The sequence below is a fragment of the Loxodonta africana genome, chromosome 5 (genome assembly GCF_030014295.1).
Source record: "Loxodonta africana isolate mLoxAfr1 chromosome 5, mLoxAfr1.hap2, whole genome shotgun sequence".
NCBI lineage: Eukaryota > Metazoa > Chordata > Mammalia > Proboscidea > Elephantidae > Loxodonta > Loxodonta africana.
Window position 1 is genome coordinate 112,828,037 of NC_087346.1, and position 14,974 is coordinate 112,843,010.

The 14,974-nt window shown below is 42.1% G+C and overlaps 1 protein-coding gene across 1 annotated transcript in view; it reads left to right on the top strand.

Annotated features, from left to right (window-relative positions):
• The first annotated feature begins 10,848 nt into the window (after positions 1–10,848).
• The window catches only part of KCTD8 (potassium channel tetramerization domain containing 8), a 340,341-nt gene continuing 336,215 nt past the window's right edge, over positions 10,849–14,974 (top strand). The window contains exon 1 of the mRNA XM_023549848.2: positions 10,849–11,803. Within this exon, the coding sequence (XP_023405616.2) occupies positions 10,849–11,803 (955 nt within the window). The remainder of the gene's footprint in view (positions 11,804–14,974) is intronic.

Consider the following 14,974-nt stretch of genomic DNA (forward strand, 5'->3'; position numbering starts at 1 on the left):
AAACTACTACACTGAGCCATGTGAAATTTATCGATTTTTGAGTTTTTACAAAAGTGGTAATTTCATCAATTAGGTCAAGTTCTTAATAAACTGAAACTAGGCCCAGACAATTAACCCCCAGAGAAGACCTCAGTCATTTGACATATGTTCAGCCATCTTTTTAAAAAATCCTAATGACAAGAGAAGCTATTTGACTTATAAATATGAATCATATTTAATTATATCACATTATCAACATTCCAGAAACCCTGGTGGCATAGTGGTTATGAGCTATGGCTCCTAACCAAAAGGTTGGCAGTTTGAATCCACCAGGCACTCCTTGGAAATCCTATGAGGCAGTTCAGCTCTGTTCTACAGGGTCCCTAAGAGTTGGAATTGACTTGATGGCATGGAATCAACATTCTTATCCACATTCTACATTTATAATTTTTAATAGTAGATTATCCGGGGACCTTTATTTTTTTAATTTAATTGCTTGTTTTTATTTATTTTTTAAAATTTTCATTGTGCTTTAAGTGAAAGTTTACAAATCAAGTCAGTCTCTCACACAAAAACTAATATACACCTTGCTGCATACTCCCAATTGCTCTCCCCTGTCCATTTTGCCAGCTTCTAATCTCCCTCTACCTTCTCATCTCTCCTCCAAGCAGGATGTGCCAACATAGTCTCAAGTGTCCACCTGATCCAAGAAGCTCACTCCTCACCAGCATCCCTCTCCATCCCATTGTTCAGTCCAGTTACTGTCTGAAGAGTTGGCTTTGGGAATGGTTCCTGTCCTGGGGCAACAGAAGGTCTGGGGGCCATGACCACCGGGGTCCTTCCAGTCTCAGTCAGACCATTAAATCTGGCCTTTTTATGAGAATTTGGGGTCTGCATCCCACTGTTCTCCTGCTCCCTCAGGGGTTCTCTGTTGTGTTCCTTGTCAGGGGAGTCATCAATTGTAGCCGGGCACCATCTAGTTCTTCTCGTCTCAGGCTGACTCAGTCTCTAGTTTATGTGGCTCTTTCTGTCTCTTGGGCTTGTAATTACCTTGTGTCCTTGGTATAACTGCTTCTTTTTAAATTTAAGATGTTTACTAAGTATCTGGAGTTCCTAGGTGGTACAAACAGTTAAGTGCTCAACTACTAGCCAGAAAGTTGGCAGTTTGAACACACCCAGAGGTGCCTTGGAAGATAGGCCTGGTGATCTGCTTCCAAAATGTCAGGGCCTATGGAGCAATTCTAACTCTGCACACATTAGGTCGGCATAAGCTGGAATCTACTCAACAGCAACTAACAACATCAATTATTTTATTAATTATAAGCCTGGGATTGAAGGGCTAATTTCATAAATCCTCACACCCTGTGCTCCCATTGGAGCTAATCATCATAGGGGACGAATAATATTTACACATTACAAAAAAAGTAACTTCCTCTGAGGAGCATCAAGTGTTTTACAGTTATTATCTAAATAATCCTCTTAACAAACTTAATAGGCAAAGGGCAAGGGGTTAAAAAGCATAGGCAATTATTAAATTCCTGCTATGGTTAGGGTTTTAAGGAGCGTCAGACACATCAGTTAATAGTCTCTGGCCAAAATACAGTGTGGGGATATTTCCTAGGGAAACTCTAACTGCTTAGCAGAAATTCACATTTTTACTCTGCCTTATATATATATATATTTTTTTTTATATTTTAGAGGAAGCCCTGGGGGCATCGTGGTTAAGTGCTACGGCTGCTAACCAAAGGGTTGGCAGTTCAAATCTGCCAGGTGCTCCTTGGAAACTCTACAGGGCAGTTCTACTCTGTCCTATAGGGTCGCTATGAGTTGGAATTGACTTTATGACGCTGGGTTTGGTTTTTGGTTTTATATTTTAGAATATTTTTCTGATCAGTGAATAATTAATTTCATTAATTGCAGCACAGAATTTATAAAATTTATATTACACTATAAAATCATCAGTTTTGGGCTCCCGGATTATATTCTTTGAAGGTGCTTAGAGGCCATCCAGGATCAGAATATTATTACTACTATTCAGCCTAATTGAAATTTTTTACCTAGAATGTACTAAGGATATAATAGTAAATTATGTTGCCCCATTCCCCAAGCTTTAGGGAGTTGAGCAGTGTTTCAGGAAGGTGAGATACTAGACCACTTATTGCTACCCAAACATGCACACACACACCCCAGACACACACATCAAAAACCAAAAACCAAACCTGTTGCCGTTGAGTCGATTCCGACTCATAGTGACCCTGTAGGACAGAGTAGAGCTGCCTCGTAGGGTTTCCAGGGAGCACCTGGTGGATTCAAACTGCCGACCTTTTGATTAGCAGCCGTATCTCTTAACCGCTACACCACCGGTGTTTCCGACACACACACACACACAGATATATTAAATAGCCATTTCTGTAAACATTATCTGTACAGCATATAAGTCAATGTGAAAAATGGTTTATAAATGATTTTATTTCATAAACATCTGTTGATCACTTTCTATGTCCCAGGCATTATGTTAGGTGCTTAGATATATTGAATCATAATATATACAAACTTTCAGGAATTCTTTGGGTGTTTAATTTTATAAAATTTTCAGCCTCGTTGAGATGGATTAAATTGTGCCCCCCAAAATATATTTCAACTTGGCTAGGCCATGATTCCCAGTATTGAGTGATTGTTCACCATTTTGTCATCTGATGTGATTTTCCTACGTGTTTTAAATTCTACCTCTTTGATGTTAATGAGTCAGAGTTAGACACAGTTATGTTAATGAGGCAGGACTCAATCTGCAAGATTAAATTGTTTCTTCTGTCAATCTCTTTTGAGATATAAAAGAGAAAAATGAGCAGAGAGATATGGGGACCTCCTACCATCAAGAAGGTGGTACTAGAAGAATAGCACATCCTTTAGACCTGGGGTCCCTGCACTTAGAATCTCCTTGACTGGGGAAGATTGATGACAAGGACCTTCCCCCAGAGTCCACAGAGAGAGAAAGACTTCCCCTGGAGCTAACACCCTGAATTCGGACTTCTAGCCTCCTAGATTGTGAAAGAATAAATTTCTGTCTGTTAATGGTATTTCTGTTATAGCAGCACTAGATAACTAAGATGCTCAAGTTGCAGTATTGAAGAATTCTACAGGGAAAATATTAAACAACAGAGGAAGCATCAACAGAAGGTAGAATAAATATACACAGTCATTGTACCAGTCATTTCAGGAGGTAGCATATGATCAAGAACCAATGGTACCGAAGGAAGAAGTCCAAGCTGCACTTGAAAGCATTAGCAAAAAACAAGGCTCCAGGAATCGACAGAATACCAACCGAGATGTTTCAACAAACAGATGCAGTGCTGGAAGTGCTTACTTGTCTCTGCCAAGAAAATTTGGAAGACAGCTACCTGGCTAATTGACTGGAAGAGATCCATATTTGTGCCCATTCCAAAGGTGATCCAACAGAATGTGGAAATTATCAAAAATATCATTCATATCACATACAAGTAAAATTTTGCTGAAGATCATTCAAAAGCAGTTGCAGCAGTATATCACCAGGGAACTGCCAGAAATTCAAGCAGGATTCAGAAGAGAACATGAAACCAGGGATATCATTGCTAATGTCAGATGGATCTTGGCTGAATGTAGAGAATACCAGAAAGACATTTACTTGTGTTTTTTTTTTATGGACTATGCAAAGGCGTTCAGTTGTGTGGACCATAACAAATTTTGTATAACATTAAGAACGGGAATTCTGGAACACTTAATTGTGCTCACAAGAAACCTGTACATGGACCAAAAGACAGTCATTTGAACAGAACAGGGGGACACTGCGTGGTTTAAAGTCAGAAAAGGTGTGCGTCAGGGTCGTGTTCTCTCCTTGTACTTATTCAATCTGTATGCTAAGCAAACAATCAGAAAAGCTGGACTACATGAAAAAGAACCCAGCATCTGGATTAGAGGAAGACTCATTCACACCCTGCATTATGCAGATGATACAACCTTGCTTGCTGAAAGTGAAGAGGACTTGAAGCATTTACTGATGAAGATCAAAGACTACAGCCTTCAGTATGGATTATATACCTCAACATAAAGAAAACAAAAATCCTCACAACTGGACCAATATGCTAGGTCATGATAAGCAGGGAGAAAAGGTTGAAGTTGTTAAGGATTTCATTTTATTTGCATCCACAATCAACACCCATGGACGCAGCAGTCAAAAAATCAACTCATTGCATTGGGCAAATCTGCTGCAAAAGATTTGTGTTGAAAAGCAAAGATGTCACCTTAAGGACTATGGTGCACCTGACTGAAGTCACGGTGTTTTCAATCATTTCACATGTGTGTGAAAGCTGGACAATGAATAAGGAAGACCAAATGAGAATTGACGCATTTGAATTAATGTGTTGGAGAAGAATACTGAATATACCATGGACTGCCAGAAGAACAAACAAATCCGTCTTGGAGGAAGTACAGCCAGAATGCTCCTTAGAAGCAAGGATGGTGAGACTTCATCTCACGTATTTTGGACATGTTATCAGGAGGTATCATTCCCTGGAGAAGGACATTATGCTTGGTAAAGTAGAGGGTCAGCAAATAAGAGGAATACCCCCAACCAGATGGTTTGACACAGTGGTTCCAACAATGGGCTCAAGCATAAGAACGGCACAACCGGGCAGCGTTTCATTCTGTTGTACATGGGTTCACTGTGAGTCAGAACCCACTCAATGGCACCCAACAACAACACCTTAATATTTAATAGTGCTCTGTAAAATATGTGATACAGAACAAAAATGTGTATCACCTTACTTTGTTGTTGTTGTTAGTTGCCCTCCCTCGAGTCAGTTCCGATACGGATCACCAGGCCTGTCTTCAAAGACACTACTGGGTGGTTTTGAACTGACAAGCTTTTGGTTAGTAGCTGAGTGCTGAACCACTTGCACCACCCAGGAATCTTTCACATTATATTCTCTTAAATTACTGGAATATGATCTATAAAAGCTCATTTGCATGTGATTTTCATCTCATAGCATCATTGACATTCTCAAAACAGATATGAGAGATTTTGGGTAAACTAGTTTTTATGCTCTACTTTCCAAGTTTCACGTATTCTACTGGAACTGTTGAACTCATAGATGGTCCATCTCATCTTGTCTTCATTCTTTTGTTACCATGTTGATGTGGCTCTGTTTGCTCTGCAGCAAACCCTTTATTCTTGCTTTTCAGGAGGCCACAGGCCCACAAAATAACACCTGGCCTAGCCTGCTTTTCACAGGAATGATGTGGCTAGCAAAACCCTCTAAAATTTCACCGTTACAGGGAATGTGATAGATGGATGAGGGAAACTTAAATTATTGTGCGGATAGTGAATATATTATTTACCTTCTTTTTAGAGCTTTCCTTTTTTTGGCTAGAGAGATGCTTTATGATCCCATTCCATGTGTTAAATGACTCTCCTCAATCCGTCAATTCCAGCCCCTTCTCATCGCGTCCTGTTATAGAACCTTTTTAAAGACATGTTATCTTACCTAATCCTCAAAACAAGTAAGTGTCTTAGAGCTGCAGATGTTCTAGAATTGTGCTCTACAGTATGCTGGAGACTTGCAGTGGTTAAGAGCTATGGCAAGCTAAGGCTGCTAACCAAAAGGTCAGCAGTTCAAATCCACCAACTGCTGCTTGGAAACCTTATGGGGCAGTTCTACTCTGTCCTAGAGTGTCGCTATGAGTCAAAACATATTTGATGACAAAGGGTTAGTCACATGTGACTACTGAACACATGAAATATGCATATTCTGAATTGAGAAATGTTATAAAATAATTATATTTTTAAGACTTAGTAAGGTAAAAAATGTAAAACATATCATTAATAAAATTTTATATAGATTATGTTTTAAAATGTTTTGGGTATATTGGGCTAAATTACATATCCTGTTAAAATTAATTTTGCCTATTTACTTTTTCTTTTTTTTTTTTTTACTGTGGCCTGCTAACCAAAAGGTTCGCAGTTCAAATGCATCAGGTGCTCCTTGGAAACCCTATGGAGCAGTCCTACTCTGTCCTATAATTTTGCTATGAGTCGGAATGGACTGGATGGTAGCAGGTTTTTTTTAACCAGTAAATTTAAAATTAGGTATGTGATTCACATTGTACTTTTTATTAGACAACATGACTCTAGAAAAAATCTCAGGCTTTTTGCTTAGAATTACGTGAGATTTTTTTGGGTAAAACTTTTAACTGTCTTGAACAAATAAACTGATACCAGAGAGGTTTCTGAAAATTAAAAGATCATTTGGCCTTGGCCACAAGCAGGCATAAAAAGAACAATTAAATAGAGCAAAGTTAAAAGAAAAAGGACAGGACCTAGGTAAGTTAAATCAATAAAATCATCTTAGTGTCTAAGATAGCAACATGCAACGAAAGGGACAATGACCTCTACAGATATAAAAGGACTTGTTGACATGCTGGGGTACTTTGGGGTTGTTGATGGTTGTTGTTGTGTGCTGGCAGTTGATTCTGGCTCAGAGGGACTCTATAGGACACAGCAGAGCAGAGCAGAGCAGAGTTATTCTTGCCCTAGGGGTGGCACAATTGGAAAGAAGGTAGGTGGAGCTACTACAATCAGTTACTGACTTCTGGAACTTGAATCTTTCTAGTTAGGTTGAGTTAGGTTGCTGCTCTGCTCCTATTCCTCAGAACAATGGTGTGAAATACGCATAATACATTCAGTGAACTCCATAATACATTCAGTGAACTCCATGCAACAGATGACCTGTTACTGGAAACCTCCCTCCAGTTAAGAGTCTGTGGCCTTTATTATTTCCACTGTACTCATGAGGAAGCTGAAGTGGGTTCGGAAGGATTAAGAAATTTCCTTAAAAGACAAAGCTAGGGAGGGACAAAAATCAGATTTTAATCCAATTCTACCACTCTTAATCCCATTGTTACTTTCGTGTCCTTCCTCCTTAAAGTAACTATCGGCCTAGTGAAGATGTATTTATTATTTTTAGCTAAATAAGATTTATGTATTATATTCTGGACTTACTATATCATTTTTGGTTTCTTTGTTTGGTGTATACAGGTTTGATGATTTTAAAATGTGCCAATAATGTGAACTGATCCAGTGTAATTTCTAGTCAGAGAAGTTTAATGCCTGGGCTTTTGTGTTTGTGCAGCAACAGAAGATTCTTTAAGGACCCATCTTTGTGGCCAAATTGGTCTAAAGTCTAAGAAATATTAATACTGTCTGTGGCTTAGAGCAAGATGATTCTGATTACAGTATTTGGTGTCGATTGCTCAGTTCACCAAAATAATTGCTCCTATAGTGTCTGCGTCTTCCTTGCATACCCTTCTCCTTTTGATGGGATTCCGTTCTCACTTTTCATGATTTTAGTGTGAAGGGCTCACTCTTGTTCATCTCTGCAATCTCATTGCCTAGTCCAGTGTGTACCACACAGGTCGTGTTTTATCACCCATTCATGATAGGAACAAATTTCTGTGCAGTAAACAAGTAGAAATTGACTACCTCTTATGGGCGTGCTGGGGTTAGAACAGTGCAATTGATTCTATGCCATGCTTACATCTGGTGGAAGACAATGATATATCAGTGCGATAAACCCTGCCTCTGTATGAGCACAGGTTGCTGTGGGAGCATTCTAGGAGGGAAATTAACCTGCCTTGGTAAGTCAAGGAAAGATTTCCAGAGGAATTGGTATTTAAACTGACAACCTAGGGAAGAAGTAGCAGGGGGAAGAGGTTAGCAAGCTGGTAGAAAAAGTCATTCCTAGCAAAAAGTATAACAGCTAAAGACAGCCTGCATCTGTGATTTATTCCGTTTGGAATTTAGCTGGAAGGTAGAGTGGGTGGGGAACGTGTGTGAAAGTGAAAAGTGTGGCGAGGGAAGAGACTAAGGAGAAATGCTCAATGAATGCTGATTTTTTAAAAAAGCAATATATCACACACTGCAATTCATTAGGAATCTCTAAGAAAATTTATTCAGTCTAAATTTTAGATCATTTTCTTATAAGCATATTTTATGTTATTAAAAAAATTAAAATAGTTTTCAGCCTAATAATATTGGAGACTCATAGTCATATATACATATGCATATTTATTATGTATCCATTTCCTTACAATTCTATGGTCTGTACCATACTTATCACTAGGGACATTTACCTCATGATAAATGGCCTTCATTAGTAGTGCTTTGAGGCATTGTTATTTATTCATCTATAAAGGTTATAAAGTTTCTATTAATTCACTTTTCCAGAACTATCATTTTAAATCTCAAATGTTTTTTCATTCTTCAAATGAAGTATAATATTACATAATTTTTTCTATTATTTTAGCTTTTAAATAAAGAAGGCTAAAATCAATTCTACTTCTTAATTTGATCAGTTAATATATAAATTTGGAGGGAAGCAATAGTGAGAGTATTGTATGAAGGTACATATTCCAAAACAGGTCTTAGGTCTTTGTCCTTTGGCAAATATATTCTGTGCTTTCACTGGTCCGCTAGGCTCTCTCTGCCTTGGGTAATCTAACTACAAAATTGGTATAACATTTTCTGTGAGTGTGGGTTATAAAGACCAACGAATTAAATAAGTTTTGTAATGCTCTAAAGAATAATGTATTAATCATTTATAAGAATTTGGGGCTTACATTTCTGTTATCTCAAATCCAGTACTTTTTTGTGGGTTTTAGGAGAAGGAAGACTAAACAGGCATTTAGGATTTTTTTCGTTTAAACATTGAAAGCTATGTATTAACTGTTAATAAAGTTCATTTATAATACAGTTTTGATAATTTTTTGGAAGCAAAAATATTTCATGCCATAAGGTACTTTTTCTCTTTTGTACTTTATACATCAGTGAGTCTTTATGTTTCCGAACAGAACACAAAAGGATGCCCCAAGGCAGAGAGCATGTTAGATTCTACAGCTCAAGAGAGATTTCTATCTGCATTTCCATTCTCACTCCTCATCACAAATAATGCTGATCCTACAGATACTGCCTGTGTAACATGTACAAGTGGAAATCAAGGTGAGCTTAAATTCATTTGTGACTTGACTCTTAAGGGTTAGAAGACTAATAAAACATAAGCCAGTTCTCTTGCCCTACGGAGTTGAATGGGAAATGGAGAGATTAAAGAGAAAACGATCAGGGTTGGAAAGAAGGAACAAATGCAGCAAGCTTCCTCTCTCTTTCCATCAACATTTATGAAGCATAGACTATGAATCAAATATTGTAAGGATGAAAGAATCATCAAATTACATACCATTCTTTATTGGTTTTGCAAAAATCATATGATCTCACTTACATAAAATAACAAGAATAAGCAAATATGTAGACACCAAAGTTTATTAGTGGTTTCCAGGGGCAGGATGGAGGGGGAGAAGGCGAATCATTGTTTGGGAAGCAGTGAGTTTCTTTTATAGTGTGGGAAATTTGGCATAAATTAACAATGGTTGCACAACCCATTAATGTAATTGATATCACTGAGCTGTATATCTGAAAATTGTTGAATTGGCAAATGTTGTGTTATATATTTTTTTTATCAAAAACAAACAAAACTACACCACCACCACCAACAAAACAAAGAGTAAAACAGCTGTTGAGGCTGCTTGTGCACAAACACCTCATGGGATTTGTTTCCCTGGTTTGGAGGTTTAGGGTCATGGTTTCCAGAGACGTTCCAATGAAGTAGCCTAATTTTGTCTCTCAGTACTTTTATCTCCTAGTTCGTTGAGTAATGACTGGGGTCTTAAGGGGTTGTCCAAGGTGTAACAATTGATTTCTATTCACCTAAGCAACAGAAGAGGAAGGAGAGTCTGGAATGGAGGAGAAAATCGAATGAGTGGACTGAAATCAGATTTCAGAGTTTTAAATATTCTTTAACTGTCTGTGGTGCACACAGTTAAATATGCAATAATGAATTTTGATTTTATTGAAGATACCGAGATTTCGCCTTCACTTCAAAAAGTTTCATAAGGTCACTACAAGCGATTCACCACCCCACGTAGCGCTTTCGCAATCTCTGCTCGCTTGCCAACATTTGTGGTGAGTTCAGTTTAGTAGGCAGGCATCTGTTACAATCTAAACCTATCCTACACCCACCTCGCTCTCCCTCACTCCACCTTAACGCAAACATGCGAACCTAGTTTTAGTCCGGGGGTGGATTGTGAAGGAAGAAAGGGAAAGAGAGAGGCAGGGAACGGAGTGCGTGAGCAAGGTATGTCTCCCTTTTTTCCGTTGGGGTTTTAGATCCTGCCGGCTTTTCCGCGCTCGGTGCCGAGCGGCGTCCTCCTCCAGGCTCGGATCTCGGCCCCGCCCCCTAGTGTCGGAGTTTGGCAACCAGCGGCAGGCGCCTATCTCTTTAAATGACAGCTGTGGCTCGGGTCCCAGTCCAGGGCTTGACGTCAGTGCAGCCTCCCCGGCTGCGAGAAGTAGTTAGCGCCGCCGTCCGCGCTCCGGGTTCGCCGCGCGCTCGCAAGCCGCTCGGGCGGGGAGTTTTCTTTGCTCCGACCCCTCCTCCCGCCCTCCCCGCGGAGAGCCGAACAACCTGCCTAGAACCTCTTGCAAGTCTCTCTCACACTACTCCGCTGTCGCCCCAAAGGAGCAGCCGCTTCTCCTCGCGCCTCCGCCGCAGCCGCCGCGCCCGCCGAGCTGCTCTTCCGCGCACCGCTCCCCCGATGGAGCCCGGGCGCCACCGACGCCGCCGTTGCCCCGAGCCCTGAGCGGAGCCGCTCCGGCCGGAGACAGGCGCTGCCCGGCACCGGGGCGCAGACGGAGGGCCGGAGGTCGAGAGGGGTGCAGGGCGCGGGCTCCGGGAATCAGAAAGTGCTGTTCTCCCGGGTCACTTGGCCGGCGGCGGAGGGGGGACGATGGCGCTGAAGGACACCGGTAGCGGCGGCAGTACCATACTGCCCATCAGCGAGATGGTCTCCTCGTCTAGCTCGCCCGGCGCGCCGGCAGCCGCAGCCCCGGGGCCCTGCGTGCCCTCGCCTTTCCCGGAGGTGGTGGAGCTGAACGTGGGCGGCCAGGTCTATGTGACCAAGCACTCGACACTGCTCAGCGTCCCGGACAGCACTCTGGCTAGCATGTTCTCACCCTCCAGTCCCCGGGGCGGCGCCCGGCGCCGGGGCGAGTTGCCCAGGGACAGCCGGGCGCGCTTCTTCATCGACCGGGACGGCTTCCTCTTCAGGTACGTGCTGGATTATCTGCGGGACAAGCAGCTCGCGCTCCCAGAGCACTTCCCCGAGAAGGAGCGGCTCCTGCGTGAGGCCGAGTACTTCCAGCTCACTGACCTGGTCAAGCTGCTGTCGCCCAAGGTCACCAAGCAGAACTCGCTCAACGACGAGGGCTGCCAGAGCGACCTGGAGGACAACGTCTCGCAGGGCAGTAGCGACGCGCTTTTGCAGCGCGGGGCAGCAGCCGCCGCGCCCTCGGGCCCCGGAGCGCACGGCGGCGGTGGTGGCGCGCAGGACAAGCGCTCGGGCTTCCTCACGCTGGGCTACCGCGGCTCCTATACCACGGTGCGCGACAACCAGGCGGACGCCAAGTTCCGGCGCGTGGCGCGCATCATGGTGTGCGGGCGCATAGCGCTGGCCAAGGAGGTCTTCGGGGACACGCTAAACGAGAGCCGCGACCCGGACCGGCCGCCGGAGAAGTACACGTCGCGCTTCTACCTCAAGTTCACCTACTTGGAGCAGGCGTTCGACCGCCTGTCCGAGGCCGGCTTCCACATGGTGGCGTGCAACTCCTCGGGCACTGCCGCCTTTGTCAACCAGTACCGCGACGACAAGATCTGGAGCAGCTACACCGAGTACATCTTCTTCCGTAAGTTTTCAGCCTCGGCACTTGCATGTGTCCCCAGTTCCACGGCTGTTTCGCTCTCCCTTTGGAGCCTGGGGTGTCTGGGGCCGGGAGCTGGCTAACTAATTAGGACCGGCGGCTCCCCCTGCACGTGGCGGCCGTCCAGTGAACATTACTCTTCCGCCCCTTCCGATCTCCCTCGCGACTTCCTCTTTTTCGAACTTCGGAACACTCAGTTCCCACGCAGCTCTCTTTCTTAACTTTTTGATCTAGCTCTCCCGGCCCATCTCTCTACTGGATGCTCTGGGCATCCCTCCAACTAGGACGGGGAGGACAGTAGGGCAGGGCTGGACGCACAGGTCCTCCTCCTCCGCTCAGCTTCGGTGGGTCTTGGGCACGAATTATCGCCGCGCACCGCCGGGACTACGGCCCCTTGGTGCCAGTCAGGTGCAGGAGCGTCGAGTTAAAGGTGGTGTCAGGAGAGGGCAACCGGAGAGGTGACAGCTGTGCCTCCTGAGACCTTCAGGTGGCCGGGGTGTGAGAGTGGCTGGTGGGAATGAGGTCTCTTTAGAGTATAACAATGTGCGAAACACCAGTTTTCCCCCGCACCAGTTATATCCAGTACAACTACCGGTGTTTTGGAGAGCGGAGGATAGTAGGAACCGAGTTTGGATGTTTGAGTGTGCTGTGAAGTTTGGAGATAAGGGGAGTGATGTGTGTGAGTGTGTGTGTGTTTTCTTTCTGGACACCTCAACTGCGAAAGTGGGTGTTTGTTGACTCGACTTTTCCGGGGGGGGGGCGGAAATGAATGCAGGGATTTGAAATGAAGGGAGAGGATTTGAGAAATCATCAGGCAAGATGCTTTTGAGTGTGCTTCCGGAAGTGGCTGTGCCGAGTTCTAGAAATTAAGCCTGGCACTGGGGCTAGCGGGGCCATGGGGGTGGGGAACTAGTGGTGTGTGCAATTCTCTGTAACGTGTATAAAGAGAAGAAGGCAAGGATGAAAGGGCGATTTGGGTTAATGAAAAGCCAGCTGGGATAGCAGTAGGGACATCATTTGGCAAACGTTTTTCCTTTGACAGATACAGGAAGCTTTAAAAGTTCCTTGTAGTGTTAGGGAGAGTAGAATTGAAAGCCTATGTCAGAAACAAGTCCGCTTTGTTGTATTCATTTATTTTGGTAATTAAGTCACTGAGATACTGGACAATTCTCTGCGCTTTGAGTGGAGAAGTGGAGGTACATCTCCTTGCACAGGTGCAAACTTGATTGGACAGTGGTTCCGTGTTTTTGTTATCAGGTCACCTTGGGCATAGGGTGACCAAACACAGCACACTGGGTCTTAGAGTGAGATTATTTTTGTAATGGTGCCAGATTTTAATAGAGAAACAAAGGAAGTGTCCACTGAAAAAATCTAATTGTCTTAATTATATTAAGGTGTTATTTGTTTCGTATTAAATTGGTGATCAGCAAAACCACCCAAAAGAAGGTAACATTTTATTGTTCATGAAAAATTGGGATCCTTTCAATATATTTTAAGTGATTAGCATATTTTTAGCATCATTCTTTGCATCTTGATCTTTATCATTGGGACCTTTGTCTTCCACTTTTTAGATTTTAAACATTAGTTTAAATATAGATCTATTTCCAGGCAAATCAAAAGATGAGGTGTAATTAGTTTTCCCCTTTTTATGGTTAGTAATTTTTGTTATGGAAGAGCGGAAGCTTGGATGTTCTCCAGTGTTAAGCCTCTCACATTTTGGAAGTGTGTCACTGTTTTGGTTCATTTGTTATTCCTTAGAAAGTTGTGGAGTTGAAAATGTTCATTTCTTTGATTATAAAGAGATACTACAGGTTGTCTCTAAATTAGGGACAAAATGCCCTTAAAATATACTGTAGTTGGAAAGTCAGCCAATTTAATTTGATGTAGTAATTTGACAGATATTTGGAATTCAGGATGTTTCACTTCTGGAGCCAGAAGAATTGTTAAACAGAATAAAATATTCAAATGACGAATAACCTAGAGCTTCCAACAGCTTTGTTCAGGTTGGAACTCCTGCTGAGACTTTGCATTTCTAGTAAGTTGTACATAAGAATCACTTAGGATTTTGCTAAAATGTAGGTTCTGATTCAGTATATCTGGAATGGAAATGCAAATTCTCAGCAGGGAACTTGGTAGAAAGGTACATTCTCAGCAGGGGTTTGAGCCTGAAGGGTCCAGTTCAGAGTCCTGAAGTAACCACTATCAGGGTATTCTCCTGACTAATGAGCTCTGAGGACTCATTCATGAAAGTCCCAGAAACCTAAGGAAGCCATCCATATTCAAGCCTCCTTCATTGATTATCCTAACTTTGAGGGAACATATATGATTCCAGACTATTACTGTTTTGATGTGGTAATTTGGCCATTGACCAACCGAATGGAGTTGCCATTTTTCATCTGAGATGTAAAATTTATTTTGAATAGTAGAATACACATATTTATTTAATGCTTTGTGCAGCTTGCAGCATATCTTTTTCATAAGTAATTTTAAATGGAATTCATTTTAATATTTGATGAATGAAAATAAATAGTAATGTTTTTGTATTTCCAAAATCTGTTTGGTAATGGCATAATGATATTTAAAATGCAACCTTGTTTGCAAAGTCTCTGTTTTAAAAGTATATCAATGCTATTAATAAAAACAAAATTACTAGATGAACTCGTTTGTCCACTTATGCTTTGGATATAGAAGAGAAACTGAGTATCTCCCCTCCCCACCTTTTGCACTAAGTTCTTTGAACAAATATTTATTTAGTGTGTAACTTGTATCAGCTTTTAAAATTCAGGCTTGATATGAACATCGTAATTAGCAGCTGCTCTAAAAATGATAAAATTGTAGTTTATACAATTGAATATCAGTTTCAAGCCCACCCCCCTCAGAGTTTCAGCTATGCAGGGAAAGAGAGTGGCAGATGCTTCACTAATCCCAGGCAGTGCTATTTGCCAAATGTGTGGTATTGGTTAGATTATTTACTTGTTTTGTGCCTCATTTTCCTCACCTGTATAATAGAGATAATCATAGTACCAATCTTAAAGGGCTTGAGAATACATGCAAAGTCATTACAGCAGTGGCTGGTGTAATCAGAGCTTAACAAATGTTAGCTGCTAGTATTATAAACAGTAAACCACAGGCTTTTCTTTATTCTTGTCAACGTTC